The sequence below is a fragment of the Notamacropus eugenii genome, chromosome 2 (genome assembly GCF_028372415.1).
Source record: "Notamacropus eugenii isolate mMacEug1 chromosome 2, mMacEug1.pri_v2, whole genome shotgun sequence".
NCBI lineage: Eukaryota > Metazoa > Chordata > Mammalia > Diprotodontia > Macropodidae > Notamacropus > Notamacropus eugenii.
In genome coordinates this window covers 385,357,915-385,384,668 of record NC_092873.1, presented here as the reverse complement: position 1 = coordinate 385,384,668, position 26,754 = coordinate 385,357,915, and the positions used below count along the sequence as shown (strand labels likewise).

Sequence of the window (26,754 nt, the reverse complement as noted above, 5' to 3'; positions counted from 1 at the left end):
TCATATCACAACTGGAAAAGGACCTTAGAGGTCATTTGTTCCAACTCTTTTTTTTTTTTTAATGGAGAAACCCTGATTCAGAGAGGCTAGATGACCTGCCCAACACCACATAGGTAATAAGTATTGGAGGTAGAATTCAAAACCATACCCTCTGATTTCATTTCTAGTTCTCTTTAGAAGGTCAAGAGGAGTAAATCCTAGTCTTTTCGTGACCCTGGGAATATTACTTCTCTGGACCTCAGTTTCTCCATCAGTAAAGTCTTATGATCTTATGAAGGGAATGGGATATGGTGGAAGGAGAATTGGGTAGAGATAGAGGGCCTGTGTTTAAATATTGGCTCTAATACTCTACCTTATGAACTGACCCTTGGCCAGTCCTCTTCTTTGGGCCTTAGTTTATTCATCTTTAAAATGAAGGACCTGGATTAAATGAGCTCCAAAGCTCCTTTCAGGTCTATCATTCTATAAATCCAGATCAAATTGTGCCCAAACAGGCCTGGAAGAAGAAGGCAGCTGAGGGCATACATGTGAGACCTGGGGTCTCTGTTGCTTTTCAGGTGTTTCCTTGACTGTGGACAAGGACCCTGAGGACCCACCCAACACTGGGTGATTCAATTCCCATCAGTTTCATTTGTAAATGTACTCCTGTTGCCTCACATACTCCGCCTCCCCACCCCACTACCATCTCAGGGACACCAGGCTGTAATAACAATCACCCTGGACAGCTAAGATTCTGGAGCTGAGTCAAAATTCTGGGTTCCTAAACCTATCTGGAAGTCTTAGGGAGGGGGAGTAGAGGGAGGTAGAGTTCAGGGCCCTAGCTAAATATGAGGTCAACATTCAATCTCTGCCACCCTCCACCCCCATTCCTTATAGGAGAGAACTCAGAGATAGTTGGTAGGACAGTCCAGGAGCTATAGGGTAGTCATAGAGGTGTAAGATGTAGAGTAGGGGCTGGGATCCAGGAGGGGAAATTATTATTGATATTATAGTTATAGATTATTATCATTGCTACTTCTCATTTGCATTTGTATACATCTTCCATTTTCCAATGTACTTTCACACTCATTACCTCATTTTAACCTCACGACAAACCTAGAAAGAGGGATAAAGAGGAAGAGAAGTTATTGGGGGCAGAGGTCAGGGGGGAAGGGGGCCAGGGAGGGTAGGGTGGAACAGGAGCCCAGGCCTCTGGGCTGGGTGGGGGAGGGGGTGGCCTGAAGAAGCTGGGAAGCATTGGGTTTGGCAGGAGAGGGTGTGACATATGTGGGGAGCCCTGGGGACCCAGCCGGGCCTGCGGCTGGCAGGGAAAGCAGACAGAGTTAACCCTTGATATTCCACACTGCCTGACCCTACCCAGGAGCTGGCTAGCTAGACTGTTATTTTACAAAACAGGGAAGGAGGGAGGCGAAGGGGTCTGAGCATCAGGGTAGAAGGCAAGTGGAGTCTGGGGCAGTTGTGTCTCTGGAAGCTGACAGCAGGTCTGGGCTCCCTTTCCATCTCTGTCTCTGTCTCTGTTCATCTCTGTTTCTCTGTTTTGGCCCATCTCCCTGTCTTTCTCTCTCCCTGCTTCTCCTCATTCTTCTCTCTCACTCTCTTTCTGCATGTCTCTACCTCCGTGTGTCTCTGAGAGGTGACAGCGGGTCTCCACTCATACTAACCACACAATCTGTCACTCCCTCTGTCGCCAGCCGGGCCAGGAGTCTCCTCCCCACTCCCCCCAGTCCTTTTCATTGCTCAGCCCCCAAGCCCTCCCTAACCCATGGCCCTGCCTCCCCACTACCACCACCACCTTGCTGCCTTTGTCTCTCCAGGCAATACTCCCCCACACACTCACCTCCCTCCCCCTAACTCGGAGCCCAGTTCCAATCTCATTATGGACTCCATCCTCCCCCCACTCCTACCCCACCCCCATCTTCTTCCCTCCCCCATCCATCTGTCTTCCCCACAGTCCCCGTCTTTGTGTCCATCCATCTGTCACCAGCAGCTCTGTGCCTGCTCCCCTCATGGCCACGCCTGGCCCCTCTCCCCTCCAGGCCCTTCTCTTCAAGCACTTACAGTCTTCTCCATCTCCACCCTGCTCTTCAGTTTCTCACTTTAATTTTCTCCTTTCTTATTCAATTTGACCCCTCTCAGTTCCTCCCTCAGTTTCCCTCATCTATTTTTCCTCTCTTCCTCAGTTTCTCCCTCTTAGCAGTTTCCTCTTACCCTACAAGCCTCACAATTACAACCACTTGCTGCATTCCAAGCCTAAGATATTCTGGGGACAATGGATTGCAAGAGAGAAAGAAGAAAAAAGTGGAGGAGGGGTGAGCAAAGGTTGGCAGAGTTGACCAAGTGAGTGAATGAGGACAGGGACAGGGTGAAGTTAGGGGGCAAACTGAAGGGCCCTTGAGTCTCCACCCTTAGTCCCTGAGCTCCTGTTTACCTTCCAACCTGAGCCAGGGGCTAAGTAACATTCACTTACAGTTGCATCATCTCAATGAAACTGTTTCTCTGAGAGCCTCTTGTGGGTCTTCCTCAAACCAGTGTCCTCTAGTCCTGGTTCTTGCTGGGTTAGAGTTCACAAGATGGGTATGGGAGTTCTGCCACTACTCAGCTTGGGAGTTAAGGAAGCAGGTTCTGATCCTGGAGCTAAGCAGGGATTCATTTAGGGCTAGGATTGGGCAGGGATGAGGGACCCAAGCACAAGATGTATGACTGGTACCACCATATCACTTCAGACCTTGGCTGGAAAGGAGAGGCAATAGGTGGCTGCCCAAGACCTTTCCACCTTTGAGATCCCACCTCCCATGACCAATCACTACAAAATTACTTACCCCAATTTCTTATACCTATTGTGCTTTCCTTCTCCCTTTTTCCCCATTTGATGCTGGGTCAGAGAACAATGGCAGCCCTACCAGAAATCTAAGCCCCAACTCAGTTTTGCCACATGAGACACTCTGTTTGAAGCACAAGGAACAAGGGTGTCAGCCATGCACAAAGAGGAGGTATGTTTGCTGAACCCAATTCAGTGAACTTTCTCTGTTGCTTCCTCTGAAGCAGCCAAAAAGTACTAGAACTGGAGTTAGGAGTTCTGGGTTCTAATCCCACAGTGGACACTTGACCAGCTGTGCAACAATGAGGAATTTACAACTTTTCAGGGCCTTAGTTTCCATATGTGTAAAACAAAAACAGTAATGCTGACAATTATCCATCTCACCAGGCTGTTGTAAAGAAAGTACTTTGTAAAACTTATAGAAATGTGAGTTATGATTGGGAAGCTTTCCCTGACTGCATTAGTGGGGACAGAACAAAGTGATCCATCTGACACTTAGCACATCCTAAATATGAGGTGCAACTCTAACACGTGGAAAGAGCATTGCGAATCTGGATCCTCAAAGTCACAGGTTTTAATTCTGATTTTTACTTCATCTCTCTAGGCCTCAATTCCCTCATCTGTAAAATAACAAGGCTGGATTATCTCTAAGAGTACTTTCAATTCCAATGAATCTAAAACACCAGGTCAATGGAGCCATGGAGTACGGGAGAAAGACAGTTTGGGGAGCTACTGAAATAATGCTTCTCCAACTGAAAATAGCTTTGGGGACAGGGTCGCTGGACTTCTTTTTCAGGCTTAAAAATTCAGATTACCCACACGAGCAACAGATATGAAAAGTTAGGAGCTAGATGGATAAATTGGAGTGAGAGAAAGAGGGACTGAGTGGATGGACCCAAATTTGTTCAGGGGTTTCAAGTTGGTAATGGAATTACCAAGTCTATTTCTTTGGTGGAGAAAGGAGTTGCCCTCAGTAGGTCAGGAAAGGTAAAACCCAGAAAGGGAATGGCAACAGGAGGGAGGAAGATTAGACATTAGAAGACACTGGTATTAGCAAGCTCTGGAATAGAGGATTGAGGGAGACTGAGTGATTTCCCTTCCTGGGAAATATCTGCCCACCTCTTTCCTAATCTGTCCCCACTTTGTCCAAGGAGCAGGACAAGATGACGACTGTGGTTCCTACAAGTCAGGGCTTTTTTTGGAGGGAGAGGGGATGGTATGAGGACTAAGACCAAGATGAACATAATTTACTTTTCTCTTTTGATCTGAGATATGACTGGGAAAAAGATCTGGAAAGGTCAAAAGTGGGGAGGGGGAGTTTTAAAGGATCATTTTAGTGTCCATGCCCTCTCCCACCAAGGTATGAAACTTGCCCTCTCTGTTGAGGGCCCAACCCCCTTACTTGGCACCCAACTGCTCCCCTGCTCCCTGAGGCTGCCAGCAGGATGAGGGAGCTTATTGCTCCATCCACTGGGAGACCTGTTGGCCAAGGGAGGCGCAGCCCTGGCCCAGATGATGGAGGCAGCTGTGTGCATCTCCCGCCAGCACACAGCTTTCTCAGCAAAAAGCTGGGGAGGGGGTGGGGAGAAGCAGCAGGATACCCAATATTTTCCAGCCCTGAAAATATGCTCCCCCACCCTCTCCCACCCAAGGGACATGAGATAGTGGTGATGAGTTTTCTCATCAGAGAGCACAAATAGTTTTGGGCATGGCTAGTATTTCTTAGGTTTGTGGTGAGTATATAATACCCCTCTCTTACTCCGTGACCTTTAGCTTCCTATCAGCGATGCCCACTTGACCAGTGATGTGGGAGTAGTTAATGACAAGTTTTCTGATCTCTCCTTCCCTTCCTTCCTGTTGTTGCTCAGTTGTGTCTGACTCTTCGTGACCCTGTGGACCATAGTATGCCAATGCTATTCATGGGGTTTTCTTGGCAAAGATATTATATATAATAGTTTACTACTTCCTCCTCCAGTGGATTAAGCTTAAACAGGATTAAGTGACATGCCCAGGATCACCCACCTAGTAAGTATCTGAGGCCAGACTTGAAACCAGGGAGATGAGTCTTCGGAACTTCAGGCCCAGTGCTCTGCGCACAACAGCACCAACTAGCTTCCTCCCTGACCCAACCTCAGTCCAACGCCAACCTCTAGAATCTTGCCCTTCCATTAATCCAAACAACCACGTGGCTGGAAATGAGGTGGCATAATGAAGAAGGGGTTTCATGAACATCCAAGGCAATGGGTCATAATTTCCTCCCTCTTCCCAAAGTTCCATCCTTTCCATCTGCTCTTTGTTCAAAAGCCTATTCCTAGAGACTCTTCAGGGACTCAGAGAACAGGAGACAGTGGGGTCTCCTCAGGAAAGTCTCAGGCTCCTTAAATTATTACCTCAACATCACTGAAGAAGGGGTGGAAGAACGAGGTACAGGCTACGTGAGATAATGTTTTAATGAAATTGACTATTTATATATGTACAAAACCAACAACAAAAGATATTACAATTTAAGAAAAAAATACAATTGACCATCACTGGTCAAAGAGGGAACCCCGACCCTGTGGCGCTCCAACCCCAGATTTGCCATCTAGGGACTGGGAAGTACATTGGGAAAGAGGCATCAAGATCAGCCCACAAAGATTTCCTTCCATCCTAGCAGAGGAGAACCACATAATTCAATGCAAGAATTACCCCTCTTCACCCCACCCCACCCCCTTTTATTCCTGGTAGGGGAGTGGTGGGTAAGGGAGAGCAGTGAGTACAGGAAAGGAAGGGAAGGCAGGGAGCAAAAAAGGAAAGTTATAGGAGACAGTAAGCTCCTTTTGTAATTCCAGGATGGGGGTGGGGAGGAAAGGAGAAGAAAGAAAAGGGAGGTAATATTTGTCTGCTTGTCTGTCTCTTGTGTAGGACAGTTCCGCTCCTGCCCATCAGACTCAGTCTGACCTGGGCCAGGGAAGTTTCCAGTGTCGACCTAGTGGTTTGTGTCCTGGAAGAAGACTAGCCGTCCAGGAAAGGATCTGGGCAACTGGCAGGGAAGGACTTGTCTCCCATTCTTAGTAAGACACAGCTCCCGGCTCTCGAGGGGTGGTGAACAGGATATCAGCTTTGGCATTGATGAAGTAGGTTACGATGAGAGAAACAAAGAGGATGCTGAGGCCCACAATCAGGGTGACAAACTATATGGGGGGGAGGTCAAGGAGACAGAAGAAACAATCAGAATTAAGTGCAGCATGAGGAAATATGCTCTGGGTTGGGAACTAGGACACTGGAGGCTTGGTCTTCATGCAAAATCTCAAAACACTCTGTGACCAACAATCTGTGACCTCCTCAGTCTGGAATTTATAAAACAGGATTGATTCACTCTTGTATTGCACTCTAGTCTCAACTAGATTATCAACTAATGAAGCAGATACATGGTCTATAACACTTTGCAAATATTAAATTTAACTGACAGATCTCAAGGACCAGAAAGGAGACATCACAGGATCACAGACTCATAATCAGAAGGAAGCTTAGTTTAGAGCAAGGATTATTAACCTGGGGTCTGTGAATTTACTTTTTTGAAATACTTTAATAACTGTATTTCAATACAATTAGTTTTCTTTGTAATCCTATGTATTTTATACATTTAAAAACATTATTCTGGGTTTCACCAGACGGCCAAAGGGGACCACAACACAAAAAAGGTTATGAACTCCTGGCTTAGAGACATCCTAGTCCAATTCCCTCATTTCCATAGGAGAGAACTGGGGCCCAGAGACATACAGTGATCTGTCCAAGGTCACACTAATAAGTGATAAGTCAGAGACTTAAGACCCAGTCCTTTGGTTCCAGGCTCAGTGCTCTTTCCACATCACAATTCACTTTCGATCTTTTGGGACAAAGATGTCTCAGGCTCCAAGGTTCACCAGCATTATCACCAGAGAATCTCACAATGGAGGCAAACTGGTGTATGGATGAGAATAAAATTTCATCTGGGAATAACAATGAAAATTCTTTCCCAACTGGATAAGGTGGCCATGGATAGAGACACAAGGGGAGCTGTTAGGAAGAAGAAACAGTGACCCTAACTACTGTTAAGGGGGGAAGTGATACCTTCTGCTCCACAATGGTACCCTGAATCCCAAAAGGCCACTGAGAACTCATCTTTCTCCTCATGCCTGCCCTGACCCTTTTGCATTCCTGAACCCCCAGCCCAAGTCCTTAGGTTCTCACCTCAAGTTCCTTGCTAGCTACAAGAAAAATGCGGGCACGGATGTCTTTCCAGCGGCTTTCTGTCCAGGTGGAATATTCAGAGGATTCCCACTGCTGTAGCTCAAAGGCAGGAGACACAGCCTTGGCCAGTCGTGCTGTGGAGCGCACACACTGGGGGAGTCTACCTGTCCCACTGGGGTCCTCAGGGCCTTGTACCCATGCATACTCATACAGCTACACACAGAAAAAGATTCTAAACATGAATCTGCCATGCCCTTTGACCCTCACACCAAACTTTCCCCTCCAAATGGCAAATACCCTAGATATCCCCATGCCACTGCCCACCCCCCCAAAGCCACCACTCCAATTCAATTTGGAAGTTGTTCAATGCCTATATTGTTCCCTCTGACAACCCAATTCAACCCCCTTGGTCCTATACTGGAAGTAGAGGTCCATCCCTGACAAGAGAAAGGCCTTCATAGCATCCCCCTCCCCCCATTTCCACTCACATCCTTGTTTGCATCTTGGGCCTTCTTTGGGTCTTGGCACTGCTCCCGGGTAAGATTGACCACAGTGCCAGTCAAGTTTGCCAGCACATACTGCACCACATAGGTGGTGTTGATGGGGCTGGAAACAGCAATGTAATGCTGGAGGGGCCCATCTCCTGATTGGTAGGAAAAACAAGGAAGCAGAAGGTTTAGATGGGATATAAGGAAGAGGTAAGAAGGAAGACAGGCCAGAAAAAATTCAAATGAACAGACAGGAGAAAAGGTTGGGGAAGAGCAAAGAAGGAAAACAACAACAGTAGAAAGGAAGGGAAAATGGAGTCAAGACGAAAGCAATTAATATAACCCCACCTCCCTATCTCTGCTTTCTTGACTCGAAAATCTCATCCTTGCCTCCATTACTTACCCAGGAAGACCTTCAGGTCCTGCCTGATAACTGATTGGAACCATGAGTTGTTGGCTTTAATCAGGAACCCATAGAGCAAGCGAGAGACCTGGGATTAAGGAAGAGAGAAGGTCCAATCAGTTAAATTCCAGAGATGAGTGTGGGCAAGGGAGGGAGAAATCAGAAAACCTATCACTGAGTCCACAGAAATGAGGACAGGAAGAAGCCTAGTCGGATGGATTCTAGAACTAAGAAGGCTGTATCTGGTTGGCACATAAGAAATGGGAGTGAGATCTTTATAGATGCTCCCTAAGGAAATGTGTCATGAGTCCTCACTGGCAGAAGCCAGACCATCTGAATCCTGAGACTCTGGGGGGACATACAGGGAATGGTGAGGGACAGGGGGCAGCCTGCTGTGTAAACACACAGAGACAGAAGGGAGGGGTGGGAGAGCCCTGGGACCTTGCCAGGACTAGAGCCCCATCTGCTCTTACCGTTATTGGATCAGCCTCAACAGCGGTGTGGTTAGTTCCCCCTGCTAGCTGGTATAGTGCACGTCCTAGCACTGTGGCCACAGATGCCAAGGACTGGGGGAGGTTGAAAGGAGAAATAGTGTGACCCATCTCAGGCAAAACTTACCTTTTCTCTCTTTCCTTCCCTACCCATACCCCAAGCACTGAAATCTTAGCCTAACTTCAATCCAACCCTCTTTATTCTCTCCCTACTATGACCAACATCCTTATTCCAGCAGTGGTACTCTTCCTCCCCTTATCTACAGACATACCAAGTTCTTACTGTTCCCGACAATGTTACCTGATATCCCCATTTGCCCTCCATATATGCTTCCTAGAGCTGAGTTACCTTGGCTGTGTCAGTCACAAAGTCCATGGCTTCATCAGGAGTCAGGGCTGCAGGATACTTCAGACCAATGTTTTCTGCAGTATCATAGATACTCTGGTAATACCTGTTAGGAAGGGGCAATCTGAGTTTGGGTGGCCTTTGGACAAAGTCAAGCCCATGTCCCTCAAGTCTTCCTTAACTCCAGGGCTCAATATTTCACTTTTCATTCCCCTGGGGGGAGATATATTGATAAACAAAGATAGTCTGCTGAACAGAGGGAGAAGAGATACTAAGCTAGTAGCATAGCAAAAGGAGTTTTAGTGAAACAGGAAGGATTTCCTGACAGTGACAGCTGGAAGATTTGGGGATGGGAAAACAAAGGCAGAGTTTGGAAGCCGGACAAGACCCTGCCAACCTGAGGAATCTAGAATTATTACAAAGCTACAGAAACATGCAGTTATAATCATTGAACTCCTAGTTTGTGTGGGGCCTCTAGCCCTCACCATTAGTAAAAACCCTAGTCTACCCATAGAATTAAATTTGCTTGATAAACACGCTCAAAATATGTGTCAATCCACAGATAAGTTCCCAATCCGTAGACTGAACAGGGGTCATGGAAGTGATGACGGAAATTCACTCTTCACCAACCCTGAGTAAGTGGACAAAAGACTCCTGGCTAGGCTGGGCTCTCCATCTTAGAGGGCTCTGGGCCCAACTTACTTCCCTTTGCCTCAAGACTCAATGTGACCTGTTGTAGGAAGGGAGTTTGGGGAAAGATTCAAAGTTTAGAGAAAAAGTCAATCTCCACAGGCTTTCTGCCTAGCAAGCGGTAGTTCCATCTGCAGCCAAGTGTGGCTGCAGATCGCAGGCTGTCATTATTGTTATCATCATCATTATAACTAATGGAGGCAAGGGAGTGGAGTAAGGGAAGTCAAATAAGTCCTCTGGTCATGGCTTCCCACCCAATTGTGAGGGTCTCTTTCCTCACCACAGCACCACTCACACAGTTCCCAATTACTGTCCCTCTCCCCCAAATCACTCCACCGTGCTCCTGCTTGGGCTGCTGCCCTCTACCGGCGGGTCTACAGAACACATCTTTAGAGAGCCTAGTTGAAATGGAACAGGAACATGGAGCTAAAGATGACAAGGAGGGTTAGCATGAGTACTAGGGGAAAGGGCCTGAAAGGAGAATTTTACAACTCATCTACTGGGGATCATAAGCTGGGGATCCTGGGTCATTCTAATTAAACATGGGGTTAAGAGGGCCACATGAAAGAACACCACGTGATCTCTCCCAAGCACAAAGAGTGCCAAGTTCTCTTCCCTCTTTGTTGGGCCCTTGAATTAAGAGCTACTTCTCTGAGGTAAGTGGAGAATAGGGCAAGGGGTACTAGTCACCTGTTATAAAAGGAGTGAGGGTGGTCAGTAAGCACGACACCAGAGATGTTTTGGCTACGGAGAAACCTCTGAAAGGAGGAGGGTGGGAGAGAATAGTTGGAGCCCGCTTCCTTCATTGTCACATTAGGGACCCCAGTGCTGCTGTTCTTTAGTATGGTCAGGAGATTCTGGACCTGGAGAGAAGGGGAAAGATACACAGGCTGGCAGGAATCATGGATCTGAGCAATGGGAAAGATTTCTGAAGCCATCTAGTCTAACCCCTACCTGAACAGGAGGAGGGAGAAAGGAAAAGCAGAACCTTCTGAAAGTTGCTTTAACTATCCACATGGCATAGGCTGGCACAGCCCAAACCTTGCTGCAATATGCAATCTGCCCAGACCGGATGGTAGGTTCAGTCAGGGACATTCTAGGACTGAATTCCTCTGGCCTCCTGGGGCCAAGGCACTCTGAATTTCTTTCCATTTTACAGGGAAGGAAACTGAGATGCAGAAAGAAGAACAAAAGTGTTTCTGAGCCAGAGGCAGAGAGCCAAGAATGAAACCCACACTATTTGCTTCCAGACCAGGGTTCCCTCCTCCCATCATCATCATCATCCATTTACTGAGCACTTGCTATGTGTTAAGTACTACACTAATTCATGAGGAGCCAAAGTCTCAGTCCTCACCCTTGAAGGGCTAATTATTAGTCTGAAAAACAGGATACAAACATAAAAATATAAATACAAGGAAGCATATGCTAAATGCTAAGTGAGAGGTAAAGGTAATAAGCAGGAGCTCAAAGGAAAAATATGACCAACAACTGGGCCAGTCATGAAAAGTCCCAGGACATGGGGATTTGAAGGAAAGCTAAGACTTAACATAAACTGAGAGGAATAGGGAGGCAATTCCAAGCAGGATAAATAGCCCACACCTAGCCTTGCTATAAGTTTGAGAAAAGGGAGTTTTCAGAGTTGGACACAATGGGGCAATAATAAGAGAATACAATGAACAGCTCATCAGAAAGGGAGTCAGTTAACTCCATCCTCCTCTTCCAGGTAGCCCCATACTATGTAAACACGTTAACTAGTCTCCTCAAAGGTTGACATTAGCAGGTAATCAATCAAGAAGTATTTAGTAAGCCCCTATTGTATGCTAGGCACTGTACTAGGATAAAAATACAACAAATGAAACAAACTCTAATCACAGGGAGATTACATGGTAAGGGAAGGAGACAAGAATACATACATAAATACATGTAGCATAAATGTTAAGTAAGATAATATAAATATACACAAAGTAATTAAAGACAAGGTAGCCTGGGACAGAGGGTACCAGCTATTGGGGGAGATCAGGAAAGGCTTCATGTAGAAGATGGTATTTAGTCATTATCTTCTCAACCTACGGCCCTGGAGGCAGGTGGCTGTGGTATCTTAAGTTGCATCAGCATGTAATGGAAGATGAGCTTACCTCAGTACGGATGGATTCATCTCCCTGAGACATGGGGTCTGTATGCATCCACAAGTCTGAAGAATTCTTCAAGGCTACCTATGGGCAAAGAATAGAAGTCAACAGCACAATTGAGTCTCCCTAGTTCAGGACCCCTGCCCAGGGGAGACGAGATGGGAGAGTGGCAGGTTAGGAGACCTGAAGAAGAATTCAAGACCCAAAGGATCACAGGGAAGACGCAATGCTTGAGGAAGACAGGAGATGGGAGCGGCCATGGGAGAGCACATCAAGCACAGAGAAGGATGGGAGTGGGTGAGAAAAGCAACACACCTGTCCAAGTTCCACAAATGCGTGTATGTTCTCCAGCTGGACAGGAAACTTGCCCTTTTCCATGTCAAACACCATCCGTGAGCTACCAATGTAATCAAAAGTCTCCTGTGGAGCAGAGGTGGAAGGGGATGAAGAGTGTCACAGAGACAGGGCAGCCACAGGGAGTATAAATGGTCACAGCCCCAGTTTGTTCCTCGAGCCATAGGACTCTCATCAGCCCAACCTGGGATTGGCTGCTCCCACATCAGCTCCATTGAGGGGAAGCACAGCCCTCACTTGGATGGGTCCCAGGGCAAGACCTAGAGCCAGAGGAAGACCAGTGAAGGAGAGGTGGCCATAAGGCTATAACAGGAGAGACCTTAGGGGAACATCAGCAGGGAAATGCCTGCTTCTTCTCCCCCCTCCTCCTTGTTGTCTCCGTCCTGGATTCTGCTGCCACCATACTACACAGCCAGGTTAAAGCACCAGCAGTGACAGCAACCTCAGGGCCACTAAGGAGGAGGAGCCAGCAAAGAAACTGAGTCCAGGGAGGTGGGGAGAAATACCCTAACCTCAGACTTGCCAAATTCAAAAAGAACTCCCAATGAAAAGTCTGAAACCATCTAATAGTAGGGCTGGAAGGGTAGGGGAGAAGGCCAGGGAAGAACGGCAGAGGCAAGGGAAAGAAGAGATGAAGCCATTCAAATATAAGAAGAGTGCACGAAGTTCCCAAGGGCCTTCCAAGATGATTTGACCTTCTGGTGGGCACACACCAACAGTAGGAGGGACTGCAACAGGTAGTCACTAATTGCTTGAGGCCTCAGCAACTGCCTGGTGACTGACAGCCGAACACAGGTACAGGGCTCTCACTCCCTCACCAGTCTAAAACCCAAGTGCCTTAGAACACAAACTATTCTACCAGTCAGGGCCCTCACCCCTTGGAAGAAGACAAACATAACATTCCGGGGCAGAGACACCACATCTGGTGCTTTCTGCAGAGCTTCAGCCACCGCCAGCTGGGTGATGAAGGAACCAACAGCACTCTCAGCCCCAGGAGCCACATTCCAGAAGAATGAGCGGCTATCCAACTAGACAGAGCAAAAAGAAGAGAGATGAGAAGCTGTTAACAGCACACCTTGCCCAAACTCTGAAAACCCCCTTTTAGGGCCCATAAGCCCTGTCCTCTACTCAAGAGGACACATATCCTTTGTGCTAAGAATAAAACCAATAGTTCTACTGAATGGCTCCATCCTCTGAGCAGCATACTGCTTCCCTTGAATATCCTACCTCATCTAGGTCCCTAGTGTAACTCACTTGTGGTAGTAAGACCCGACACTCTTAAGGGAAGTCTGCACCATGCCAATCAACTCTTACACACTAAAGGATATAGCTTCCCCTCCCCACACTTAATGGTTTCCAGACCAGCACCTACCCTGGTGGCAGCGATGATCACCTTGTCCCCAGGCTCTAACTTCCCAGATGCATTCAAAGGATTCAGTGTGTTCCACACATTGAAGTCAGCCAGGGGGTCACAGACAACTTCTGGAGGGGACAGAGATTATCTGGGATGGGGAGGTGGGGCACAAAGGAAACAGGGAAGGCTCCTTTGACCAGATCCTCCATCTCTTCCATGTCTTTTTCTCTGCTACACCCCACCCCCTACTTTCTTACCACCATCATGAGAAAAATATAAAACATGCAAAAGAGTTTTGGAATTTCTGATGTCAATTATATCTGATATTGATACTGATATTAGTTAGAGTTCCTGGGCTCTGTATCATTTTGGTATCTGAGTAAAGTCTTCCAGTAATACCTTTATCAGTTAGGGTTATTATTTCTTCAGTCACTCTTGTACGTCCAGTGCCATCTGCTCTGAGCATCCCCTGCCCTGCCCCTGGGCCCCAGACCCACCTGGGTTGATGCTGAATGTGCTCTGGATAGCACTACGTCGCATGCAGGTGACAGTGCTGGTGACGGCGTGCATGTGTGAAAAAAGCTGCATTGCGCACAGTGGGTAGGCTGGGGCAGATCCATTCACCCCCTGGTTGTGGTCCCAATAGCACTGGAGGAAAGAGAACCATTGAAATAAAGAATCAGAGCTAGTTAGCTGTTCCAAAGACCTCCTCCCCATGTCACATGAAAAGTACTGTTTCATGCAGCATTTAGAAAAAGGTCTCCAAGATGGTTGTTGTTTGTTCTTCATTTTCTTTTTTTTTTTTTTAATTTTATTTTTCATTTTTTAATTTATTCATTTTTAGTTTTCAACATTCATTTCCACAAGATTTTGAGTTTCAAATTTTCTTCCCATCTCTCCCCTCCCCCTACCCCAAAACACCGTACTTTCTGATTACCCCTTCCCTCAATCTGCCCTCCCTTCTATTACACCCCACCCTTTCCTTATCCTCATCTTCTCTCTTGTCCTGTAGGGGAAGATAGATTTCTATACTCCATTACCTGTATTTCTTATTTCCCAGTTGTACACAAAAACAATTCTCAATCTTTGTTCCTACAACTTTGAGTTCCAACTTCTCTTCCTTCCTCCCTTCCCACCCATCCCCTCTGAGAAGGCAAGCAATTCAATATAGGCTATATATGTGTAGTTTTGCAAATGTCTTCCATAATAGTCATGTTGTGTAAGACTAACTATATTCCCCTCCATCCTAAGCTGCCCCCCATTTCTTCTATTCTCTTTTGACCTTGTCCCTCCCCAAGAGTGTTTACTTCTAATTGCTCCCTCCTCCCATTTGCCCTCCCTTATATCATCACCCCCACTCTGCTTATCCCCTTCTTCCCTATTTCCTTGTAGTGTAAGATTGAGTTTCATACCAAATTGAGTGTGCATGTTATTCCTTCCTTGAGCCAAATGTGATGAGAGTTAGCTTCACTTTCCCTCTCACCTCCTCTCTTTCCCCCTCCATTGGAAAAGCTTTTTCTTGCCTCTTCTACGAGAGATAATTTGACCTATTCCATTTCTCCCTTTCTTCTCCTAATATATTCCAATCTCACCCCTTAATTTTATTCTTTTAGATATGATCACTTCCTATTCAACTCACTCTGTGTTCTCTGTGTGTGTGTGTGTGTGTGCATGTGTGTGTGTATAATCCCTCTAACTACCCAGATACAGAGAAAAGTTTCAAGAGTTACAAATATTATCTTTCCTTGAAGGAATGTAAACAGCTCAACTTTAGTAAGTCCCTTGTGATTTCTCTTTCCTGTTTACCTTTTCATGCTTATATTGATTCTTGTGTTTGAAAGTCAAATTTTCTTTTCAACTCTGGTCTTTTCATCAAGAATGCTTGAAAGTCCTCGATTTCATTGAATGATCATTTTTTTCCCCTAAAGTATTATACTTAGTTTTGCTGGGTAGGTGATTCTTGGTTTTAACCCTAGTTCCTTTGACTTCTGAAATGTCATATTCCAAGCTCTTCGATCCCTTAATGAAGAAGCTCCTAGATCTTGTGTTATCCTGATTGTATTTCCACAATACTTGAATTGTTTCTTTCTGGCTGCTTGTAGTATTTTCTCCTTGACCTGGAAACTCTGGAATTTGGCCACAATGTTCTTAGGAGTTTCTCTTTTTGGATCTCTTTCAGGAGGTGATTGGTGGATTCTTTCAATATTTATTTTGCCCTCTGGTTCTAGAATATCAGGGCAATTTCCTTGATAATTTTATGAAAGATGATGTCTAGGCTCTTTATTTCATCATGGCTTTCAGCTAGTCCCATAATTTTAAATTGTCTCTCCTGGATCTATTTTTCAGGTCAGTCATTTTTTCAATGAGATATTTCACATTTTTTTCCATTTTTTCATTGTTTTGGTTCTGTTTTGTAATTTCTTGGTTTCTCAAAAAGTCATTAGCTTCCATCTGTTCCATTCTAATTTTGAAAGAACTATTTTCTTCAATGAGCTTTTGAACCTCCTTTTCCATTTGGCCAAAGCTGCTTTTTTAAAGCATTCTTCTCCTCATTGGATTTTTGGACCTCTTTTGCCATTTGGGTTAGTCTATTTTTAAAGGTGTTATTTTCTTCAGCATTTTTTTGGGTCTCCTTTAGCAAGCTGTTGACTCACTTTTCATGATTTTCTTGAATCACTCTTATTTCTCTTCCCAATTTTTCCTCTACCTCTCTTACTTGATTTTCAAAATCCTTTTTGAGCTCTTCCATGGCCTGAGACCACTTCATATTTATTTTGGAGGCTTTGGATGCAGAAGCCTTGACTTTTATGTCTTCCTCTGATGGTATGCATTGTTCTTCCTCATCCAAAAGGATGGAAGAAAATACCTGTTCACCAAGAAAGTAACCTTCTATAATCTTATTTTTTTCCCTTTTTTGGGCATTTTCCCAGCCAGTTACTTGACTTTTGAGTCCTTTGTCAAGAGGAGGGTATACTCTAGAGACCTATAAGTTCTCAGTTCCTCCAAGTTAGCATAATCAAGGGAGAGAAGTTTACTCCTCTCTCTGGCTTGTGCTCTGGTCTGGGAGCAACCACAAGCTTTTCTGCCCAGGATCTATCTATATCTCTCCAGAGCCTCCACTAGCTCCACTACACCAGCACTCTTCCTCACCCCAGGACTGCTACTCAGGGCTGAGATGCAGATCAGCAGCTCGATTCCCCCAGGGTCTTTAGGCTGAGGGCTCCAAAAATGGAGCTGCTGCAGTAGTACCTACTGCTACACTGGGGCTGAGCCAGACCATGTTCCCTTCTCACTCAGGTGAAAGAGCTTTCTCACTGACCTTTGAAGCTGTCTTTGGCATTTGTGGGGATCTGGGAACCATAGCTGTTGCCTGGCATTCCACGCCCCAGCCTGCTCTAGTCCTGTCCCTGCCACACGGTGTGGCCAACATTGGGTTGCGCTCTGCTCCAAGCCTGGTGCAACAGACCATTCCTGTCAGCCTTCCAGATTGTCTTGGGCTGGAAATCTCTTTCACTCTGTTGTTTTGTGGCTTGTACTGCTCTAGAATTTGTTTAGAGTCATTTTTTACCCGTATTTTATGGGCTGTGTGGAGACAGCTTCTACAGGTCTATCCTTCTACTCCGCCATCTTTGTTCTGTTCTTCATTTTCAAAGAGGAACAATGACTCAATTGTCTTTGGATTAAAGGAAAGCAGACTTGCACAAAGTCCTCAGCCTCACTCTCTCTTCCAGAGTTATCAAAGTTCAGTGGCAAGACAAAAGTCAGGACAGCTGGTGATGCTCCAGGATGCAGCAGATGACTTTGGTATCTTCAGTGTCTGACCAAGCTGAAAACACTCCATAGCATCAGCTTCAGCAACCTTCATGGTCACTGGAACAAACTGTTCTCATCCACCCATTCTGCCAGGGAAAGTTTTCAGGTGGTTGGGGTAGACATCCCCCTAACTCACTAACAAGCCATTGGGTTTAAGAAATATAGGCTACCCTCAACCTACTTCAGCCAACTGTCAGAGTCACATCATCTACCCAGGGTCACCCAGTCCTAAAGGTCCTCATGACTGTGGGTCTTCTGTCTTCTTGGTCACCCATTGCCTTGATCTCACACTACATACTACAAAGTAGTCATCATCAACACAGTTTGGTACTGGTGAGAAAATAAGCTGGTCAGTGCAGCAGACTAGATTTTGGGGTCTGCTTTCAGAATAATAATATGTAGAAGCAAAAAAAGATAACCCAGTGTTGGCTAAAGCCAAACATCCCAGCAAGAAACTACCTCTCAGATTTATGTATAGAAGAGCTAATGACCAAAGGAAATAGAGAGGTTCCCACAAGCTGTAGCATGCACAGTGGGCACACTCTAAGATGCTAACTTGGGCCAGGAAGTCTTGTCATTATTGCTGCCAGGTGCCAGAGGCTATTGGTTCAATCTGACTGGACTCACATGACAGAAATCCTTCCACTTCAGTTCTCCTAGCTTATTAGCTCAGAGACCTTTGCTTTACTATTTCCCATTGAGCTTTTTATACCTAGGAATCTGCCCCAACTCCTATCCAACACTAAGTAAGACAGCAGGGATCATCTAGAGTGGAAGAGGTCAGAAAGAATGAGCACACACTTTTAGGGCTTTTCTTAAGAGCATTCAACAGCACAGAAGATTCAAAAATTCAACACATATTTACTAAGCATCCAGTGTACAAAGGATTGTGGTAGACACTAAGAGAAATACAAAGTTTATATAAGATGCAGTCCCCCACAAAAGGGAGAACATTTATGTTCTCTGCACATTCAATTCTTAGGTCAACCCAAAATGCAAGAGGGGAAGGGGGAAGGGAGAGGAAAAGAGACAGGACATATCGTTACCTGCTTGATAACCTGCGTTTCATTCTCATCTTCTAGCAGAAAGATGGGAAAGTCAAAATCCTCATAGGCTAATCCATTGCCTTCTGGGTTCCACTTGAACTGTTTGCAGTGGGCATATTCTGACCCATAGGAGTTAGAGTAGACACCTGGAGGAAAGAGCAACCCATTACTGGGAGAGTGTGACATGTGATACAACATGAATAGATCTTGACAGCCTAGTGTTCATGGGAATAGGCACGATTCCCAGAGAGGAACCGTGCCACCAGGAGGACCCAAGCTATCCAGCTTGAAATCTTGAGTGCCTTGGGAATGGGATGGATGGTCAAGATGAAGCAACACTGGCTTTTACAGAGTAGTTAGTTGGTTATTTAGGTGAACACACATACACAAATCTAGCACACCACATTTGTCACAACAGGCCATAATCATATAAACACATATTTATATGCATTCACTTTAATGATCCTCTTGGGGGGCAATAGATGACCTAGTTAATGGCATTCAAACAATAAGCCATGGGTGATGGTTCCTGGCTCTTTGGGGTTCTTACCAAACCCATCATTAGGGCATTCAACGCTGGGAGAGAAACCATCTACAGGACTGGGCTTGGCGAGAGCCACAGCAAGACCAGAGATTCGCTGAGTACCCTTCAGCTTTTCCATCAGCTTCCTAGAACAAGAAGAAATATTGGGCTAAGGGAGGAGGAAAGAAGAAAGTGTCAGGCAGTCCAACACTCTTACTTCTCTCCCCATAGGAAGGGAAAAATATCTGACTGGAGAGTTAAGTCATGTTTTTCCTCATTTAGCCCTGTTACAGGATTCCTGACTCTAACCCTAATCCCAGATTTTCCAAATTACAGATAATGCTGGTTGCTACCCCTCTACTCAAACAGTACCCAGTCAGATGACAGATCTGGTTTCAGGATCACTGAAAATGTTCTCTTTAAATCTGTACCATTTTCAAAAGAAGACAGTATGAGGAAAGTCAAGGATAGTACCCATTTTTTAAAGCTGGGAGAAAGCTCCTATTTTCCTCTGATTGCTCACCTTTTCCAGGCATATACAGCCAGAACCTTACCTGGTAAAAAGCTTGCCTTCCAGCAGTACCATATAGGGGGGGTTTGGGCCATTGGTTAGGACCCACTTCAGATCTTCCTCCTCTTCCACTACATGGATCACTCCTGTGTCCCCACTAATGGAAGCTGCAGGAACCAGATGGAAAAAATAAAGACCCTAGAATTTATTCCGTTTACCCTATTTCACTGGGCCAGTATGCAGTGAAACTCCCACATCTATAAGGAAACAGAACCACACAGGACAAAACCACAAGTTCTCATGCAGTTTCATACATTGTTAGCTTCTCTCTTCTAGAAACTAGATTGGGACCCTGAAAGAACAGCTGGACATGGAGGAAAGGTATTGCATGGGAAATAATGGCCACAGGTGACAAACACTTGGAAAAAGCTCCAAGTTTGAAATAACTTTTACAAAGATTTGAAGTACACTGTAGACAAGAGAAGACAAACTTGGACCCCATTTGGCCTGCAAAACCAAGGAGTGCTGCAAAATAGATTTAAATGTAATTGGGACATTTTTAACAAAATAAATGAAAAAACAATACAACATAGATAATGTTAATTTGTGGTTTCCTAAGTCAGTACGTAAACTATGATCTATTTCTAGTTGAGTATGACCTGTAGATCTCTCTAATTGTACTATATGTAACCTACGGGGAGAAAAAGGGATAGTGGCTATGAAAGATTAGTAACTCCTGCTTTAATGAGGCTTGGAGAAAAGAAAAATGATAGGAAACCTAGATTCTAGTCTGGGGAGCATCCCTGGTTCACTCTATGACTTTAAACAAGTTGCTTAATCTCTCTGGGCAAAAATGGCAATCGGCTGAGCTGCTCCCTAACCCTCTCCCCAGGAAGAGACAGACTGTATGAAAAAGGAACCTGCACAAGCCTTTGAGCTCCCTAGGGAAAGGAGTCCAATAAACATGGGATATTGTTATCAGTAAACCAATACTGTGCCTCACTATTTCCCCAGAGGATTATCATGTTAGCAATCCCAATTAAAGAAGGTGTAGCCTTGTTCAGAGGTGGATGAACCTGAAGAGGGAAACTTAGACCTAGCCAGATTGAAAAGGAAACAGGTTTCTAATGAGGAAATAGCCTGAGTCTTGCTCCTCCTCTTTCCAATGCTCAGCTTTGCTTATAAGATCATACATTCTACAAGGCTGTGGTAAACATAGGTAGCATGATGGATGAGTCACTGCCAAAAAGGGTTTAAAAGACAAGCACTGTCAGAACCTGGTTCCAGGAGAATGGGGTTCAAGCCCCTATACTTAAGGTTGGAACTGAAACTGCAGTTAGAGACCATAACAGATCCACTATCCCTCATTCCATGTTGGGTATATTTCCAGCAATGATCCTATAACTTAAGGGTCTGTCTAGAACTAGCTAACCCAGCCAGGAAGTAGCTACTGCAGTCATGCAACAAAACATCAACTACTTGACTAAAGACAGGACAGGCTGATAATGGGGAGATAACACACTAGTAATCCAGGGCTCTCAGAACCATTCCACCCATTTGAACAGTTCTCTTCATCATGGTGACATGGTATCCCTAACTATCCCAGATGCTTTATTTCACAGCAAATAGCTGCTGAAACCAAAATACCTATTCATTACAATCTACAAAGACTAAGCTTATCTTTATGAGTTTAAAGAAATACTCTCACTGAACCTCAAATCCTCCACTGAAAGAAAAGAAAGAAGGAATATTTCATCATTTTTTATGGAAAGAAAAGAACCCACATCTCAGAGAAGTGAAATAATTTGTTCAAGGTCACACAGTATGGTAGAAAGAGTTTCATACTAGACTCTCTGTACTAGTCTAACTTCCTATTTCAAAAGGAAATTTGATGTCCAGAAATAGGTGCTGCTGATGGAATAAAAATCAAATCATGGACCACCAACCACAGGGAGTCAATCACCCCATTCTCTCCTCTGTGATATTCTTTTATGTGAAGCTTCTTAGCACCACCTCCTGCTTCATCTCTCCTTCTGATAAGAAGAGTTTCATGATTTCATTGAATGTCATTCCCATGGATGACAACTCATTAGCATTCTCAGAGTTTCTTCATTATCAAACAATTCACTGCTTCTCAGAAGTCCACCTCAGACTCTAAGAATATCACTGTACAATAGAGAAATAGTCAAAAGATCACAGATCCTGACTTGAAAGGAAATTCAGAGACCATCTATTTACAGCATTTATCAAGTGCTAACTATGTGCCAGGTACTTTGTAAGCTCTTGAAATATAAATACAAGCAAGACCATTACTCCAATGAAGAAGCTTCCATTTTTGTCCCAAGTTATTTTACAGTTGAGGAAACTGAGGCTCAAGCAGGTTAAATGACTTGTTCAAAATCAAAAACAGAGCAAGCATCAGAGGTGGGATTTGAATCCAAGTCTTCTATTTCTGAGCCACTGCTCTTTCCACTGGACCACACTTACACACAGCAGACACGAACTGTTTTCAAAAGAAGAAATACAAGCTACTTATCACCACTTGGAAATGCAGAGGGTCATTAATAATCAGAAGAAAAGAGAAATTAGGATAATCCTCAAGTATATAACCACCAAGTGGCAAAGATGTTAAAGGAGGAGAAAACCTATCCCTGGAATAGTTACAGGAAAACAAGAAAGATAATTAACTGATAATGGAGTTATGGCTTGGTTCAACCATTCTAGAAAAGTTTGGAATCACATAAGAACTTATTAAATTGTTCATTCCCTTTGACTCAAGAGATTTAATTTGACCTACATCTCAAGGAGCTTATCAAAAGCAAAAAAAGACATATATATATATATATTTTTTTAATTTACAAGATTATTTGTAATAACAGAGAGTGAGAAACAAAATACATGCCCAACGACCATAGAACTAGGTGAATAAATTATACTCGAATTTAATGTTACTGAGCCGTAAAGAACGACAAATGTAAAGAATTTGGAGAAACGTGGGAAGACATATGAAGTAAATCAGAAGTAAAAGAAAGGTAGATATCAATATACAGATACAGAAGGGCAAAAAAGATAGATATCAATACATAGATATGGATTATCTATATAGATAATCCATATAGATATAGATTATCTCTATCTAATGACAATGTCATTAAGATCAGTATAGAGAGGTAACAAAGGACTGGTCAAAAACAATGATCATCAGCACTAGACAAAGTTAAGACAATTCTGTTTTTAAAAAAATCAATAACCTGTAGGGGGATGTACTTTGTAAAGGGGTTTGTTTAGCTATTTGTTGGGAAGGATTTGCTGTGTCAAAACAAAATGTATGGAATCAGAAGGACCTAGGTTCAAATCCAGCCTCAGATTCTAGCTGTGTGACCCTCGGCAAGTCACTTAACCTCAATTGCCTCCAAAAAAACCAACCAATCAAAAAATGTATTAGTAAATTTATTTTTTGAAAAGATCAATGTAACAGTCAGATGTAATCCCACTGATTTCCCTTCTTCCCTATTCTGACTGTGTTCTGCTACCCCCAATTAACTTGCAGTCTACCTAATACAGGCTCTGGAATTCCCGGAGCACTAAAGCACTAATTGCCAACTTACACTGGCAGCCAATCTGGTGAGTGGCATTGAGCAGGCGGACACAGGGAGCCGTTCTGTTCAAGGGGATGTAGATCTTCCTCTCCACTGAATTTGTTTGGCACAGACCTGAAGAGAAAGCAACAGGTGTAAGAAAGAAGTTTTAAAAATAAAAGGGGCATAGTTCCCTTACTCATCTTCTCAGCAAGGAGGTGGCATGAGACTGGCATATGTCAGCAGGAAAAATTCTGGGTTGGGAAACTTGGGTTCTAGTTTTAGCCGTGCCTTTAACCTATCTATCTCCTTACGTTAAGCAAATCACTCAGCCTCTCTGGGCTCAGTTTCGTGGTCTGTTAAATGAACATAATGCATATTATCTTCACTCAATATGTCCATTAGGACACAGGAAGGAGCACGCTCCTTCCACCCCTCCCCCCAAACACTAGAGAAATCCAAGTTTCTTACTAACCACGGTAGCGCAATCACACTAGTTCCCAGATAAGAGAAAATGTGGTCAAAGGAAGCCCTATGTGTGGATTACTGATTAATTGTAAAGAGTGCGAGCTCCAGAGCAGTGCCTGGATTCAAAGTCTTTCTCTGTATTCCCAAGAAATGAGGTGGAAAGGGAGGAAACCCGGTCTACACACGCCACTGTCAGACGCAGCTCTTACAAGTTCACCCACTACAGTCACGGGAGGGAGATCCTGAAGGACCAAGGCTACCACCTTGGGGCTGGGGAGGGCACGGAGGTAGCTGGAGAGAGGGAGCCCCCCCCCCCCCACACGAGAGGCACAGGAAAAGCAAACCCCAGCTGCAGCCCCGCCCCCCGCCCCCCAAAGCTTCAGGGCCAGGGAAACTTCTCCTCGTAGCTCGGAAGAGCCAAAGCGGCCAAGAGTCCGTCTCCGTCTGTTTGGCAGAGAGGAGAAACTGAGGTACAGGGATGGGAACGAGCCTGATCCCAGACTCCCACCGCCCGGGGGCCTCCAAGAAGCCCAGCGGGAAGGCGGGGGCCTCGGACAGCAGCTCCTCCGGGCTGGGGGCAGAACGGGGGCTTTAAATCCTCGAGAAGCGCGGAACTTGTGTCGGGGGAACGCCGAGTAGGGGGGTTTGCGAATCGGCGGGACGGAGGACCCAAGGGCGCCTGGGCGGTTTCGGAGTAAAGGAAGTTCTCGCAAAGAGGCCCTCGCGGCTCCGGGGGGGTGGGGAGGGCTCACCTGCCAGCAAAGGAACGAAGCAAAAGAGGAGGCAGGTTCGCCGGCCCCCAGAGGCGGCTCCTCCGCCGCCCCCAGCAGTGGCCATCTTGCCTCTCCGGGCCGCTTCCGCCTCCTGCCCCCTCCAGCCTGACAGAGGCCTCTCTAGGCCGCTCCCCTGCCAGTCTCTGTGGCCTTCAGGCGGAAGTGCGTTAGGCGTAGGGCGCTTCCGGCTGCGGCTGCGGCTGCGGGGCGGTGCTGACGTGGAGGGGACCCGGGCCAGTCGGGCTGCGCTTCGGGCCGCGGCCGGAACCGAAGCCGGGGCCTGGACTAGGGCGGACAAAGATGCTGACCAAATTCGAGACCAAGAGTGCGCGAGTCAAAGGTGGGGAGGAAGGGGAAGCCGAGGGACCCGGGGTGTGGCGCCTGAGGGAGTGCCTTCGCCCTGGGGGGGTGGGGGGAGGGGAGGAAAAGCGATCCGAAATCTGGGGCCTGAGGGGATCGGGTCGGAGCCTGCCTGGAAGGAGAGGGACTTTGGTGATCCCTGGGTTTTCCCCCCATTCGCTCTTTCAGATCTGACCCCTTTTATTACGTTTCCCCGTCTTTCTCCCCTCCCCCATTCCCGGGTACCTTCGCTATCCAGAACGCCTTCCCCGACACAAATGTATGGGGTGAGGGGGGAAATTCGTATTTCTTACTTATTTAACTGTGATCACGTCCCAGTGTACTGGAAGGTAAGCTCCTCAAGTGCACAGACTGCCGTATAATGTTTTTTCTATACCCCCATGCCCAGCACTATCCCATAATAGATAGGCCCTTCTTGCAACCTCAGTAGGTTGGTTCATTGATAGACCTATCTATGTACCTTCCCCAGACCCCTCACTCCCCACCATCCCCAATCACCTTGGGTACACACACAGTCCCATTCCCCTCCCTAGTCTTTCCTGGGCTGTGAATGAGGGTTGTCATTGTTTTATCCTTTTGATTTCTCTGAAAAGGTGAAAGGATGGACAGGATAATGTTGCTAAGGGTTTACCAGCTCCTGGTCTTTCTCTAGCTGTCAAGGCTCTATTTAATGTATCAAAATTAAGTATTATGGGTATAGTTCTTGGGTTCTGAATTCTGATCCTGTTCCCACCTACCTGTTTCTGTTAGGTAACTTTTGCGAGAAAAGGACTAATTACTTCTACTTTAGAAGCTGCAATATTCCCATCCCATTGATTTTCATCAATTTCTTCTGTCGCCAGACTATCTTGTTCCTCTACCTTGTAGAGGCAGTTGATGGTGCAATAGATAGAGCCCTGGGACTGAAATCAGAAAAGACCTGAGTTCAAATTTGACCTCAGACACTTGCTAGCTGTGTTACTCTGGGCAAGTCATTCAACCTCTGATTGCCTCAGTTTTCTCATCTGCATAATAGCGACAACAGTAACACCTCAAAGGGTTGTGGTAAGGATCAAATGAGATAATATTTGTAAAAAGCACTTAGCACAGTGCCTGGCATGTAGTTGGCACTATATAAATGCTTATTCCTTTCCCTCACCTCTCCTCACCTCCTTTATGTCTGTACTCTAAAACCTGAAGGTTTTTGACTGACCAGGTGAGGAGATGAGAAGAGAAGGGTATGCTTCCCAGGACTCTGTCAGGGATTTCTCAATAAAATCTGAAGAGGAAGGAAAAGGTAGGGGAGTAAACTCTATAAGGATACTAAAAGTCAAATCCCATCTTTTAGGTTTAGTAAGCAGTGGAATTATAAAGGGTCATTCCGAGTTTATCAGGTTCTTATGAAGATCTTGATTATCATAACGTACATTTAAGGTTTTTCTATGACCTTAAGTGACAAGGAGTTAGTAGTTTGAACAAATAACTGTTACAAGAACTTTTGTAGCATTAGTACAGAAGCCCTTGGTTACAATTATGACTTCTAGAGAAGGAATTGTAGGTAGAAATCCCATGTCCAAAGTGTTCAACTGTTACATATGACCATAAGCAAGCCATCTGTTCCCCAAAAGCCTTAGTTTCTGAATAAATGAGAATTAAAATATAGCTAAATTTTGACTTCTCTGAAGAAAGGTGGAATAAAGAGAGATAATAGCTAATCGCTTATCCTCTCCCATCTATTACAATACATTCTGTACTCTAGACTTGCTGTTCTTGGTACATAGTGTTGTATCTCTCGTCTCTGTATCTTTTGTTGGCTCTCCCCTTGACTAGAATTTTTCATTCTCCTCACTTCCATTAATGGAACCCATGGCTCCCTTCAAGGTTCAGCTCAGATAACCATTCGTTCAATAAATCTTTCCTGATTCCCCTATTCTAAGTATCTGCTCCCTCCCCTCCATCACTTTGTATTTATTTTGTGTATATGCTGTAGTTACTTCTCTGTCAATATATTGCTTCCCCTATTAAAATGAAAGTTTCTTGAGGACAAGGATTGTCTTATTTTATATTTATATCCCCAGTACTTAGGATAGTGCAAGCACTTGATAAATGCTTATTGGTGTATTGATTACGGGATGTATCACACAAGAAACATTAGTCTGTCAGTAACTTTCAAACCTTTTCATAATGCAACTACATTATAAAAGATGTAACTTATATTTCCTTAAAAATTCCTCACAAGTATGTCAAATGAGTTCAAATTGACATCACTATCCAAAAAAGTATTAACAGTCTGGAATATTGGACTGAAATCTATCATAACTAACTTGTATAAGAAAAATATAAAGTCCATTACTTCAGTTCAAAAAATCACCATTACAAGTTAAAGATGGAGAAAAAGCATGGCTAGTCAACAGTTCT

General features: G+C 45.0%; 2 protein-coding genes across 3 annotated transcripts in view; one reads left to right on the top strand and one right to left on the bottom strand.

Moving 5' to 3' along the window:
* Positions 1–5,250: 5,250 nt before the first annotated feature.
* Positions 5,251–24,121, bottom strand: NCSTN (nicastrin). 2 transcript variants are annotated; one of them, XM_072647412.1, is made up of 17 exons: positions 23,977–24,121; positions 22,787–22,891; positions 19,222–19,345; positions 18,695–18,813; positions 18,145–18,290; positions 13,783–13,933; positions 13,304–13,410; positions 12,807–12,959; positions 11,893–11,997; positions 11,584–11,661; positions 10,139–10,311; positions 8,762–8,864; positions 8,395–8,487; positions 7,922–8,009; positions 7,519–7,673; positions 7,031–7,243; positions 5,251–5,991 (listed from the first exon to the last, which is right to left on the bottom strand). In XM_072647412.1, exons 1-17 carry the CDS (start codon positions 24,059–24,061, stop codon positions 5,869–5,871), a joined length of 2,121 nt encoding a protein of 706 aa, XP_072503513.1. In that variant the 5' UTR covers positions 24,062–24,121; the 3' UTR covers positions 5,251–5,868. The 2 variants fall into 2 exon arrangements, with proteins under 2 accessions (XP_072503513.1, XP_072503512.1); XM_072647411.1 differs by having other exon boundaries at positions 13,304–13,413; positions 23,977–24,101.
* An 87-nt stretch (positions 24,122–24,208) lies between these two features.
* COPA (COPI coat complex subunit alpha) overlaps positions 24,209–26,754 on the top strand; it is a 37,744-nt gene continuing 35,198 nt past the window's right edge. The window contains exon 1 of the mRNA XM_072647410.1: positions 24,209–24,337. Within this exon, the coding sequence (XP_072503511.1) occupies positions 24,298–24,337 (40 nt within the window). The 5' untranslated portion in view covers positions 24,209–24,297. The remainder of the gene's footprint in view (positions 24,338–26,754) is intronic.

Coding starts and splice junctions, on each gene's coding strand:
- NCSTN (XM_072647411.1), bottom strand. CDS start 24,061: ATGGCCACTGCTGGGGGCGGCGGAGGAGCCGCCTCTGGGGGCCGGCGA. Junction 19,346..22,786: donor TCACCAGATTGGCTGCCAGT/GTAAGTTGGCAA, acceptor TGGTTCCTGCAG/CTTCCATTAGTGGGGACACA. Junction 13,934..18,144: donor AAACGCAGGTTATCAAGCAG/GTAACGATATGT, acceptor TCTTTCCTCCAG/TGCTATTGGGACCACAACCA.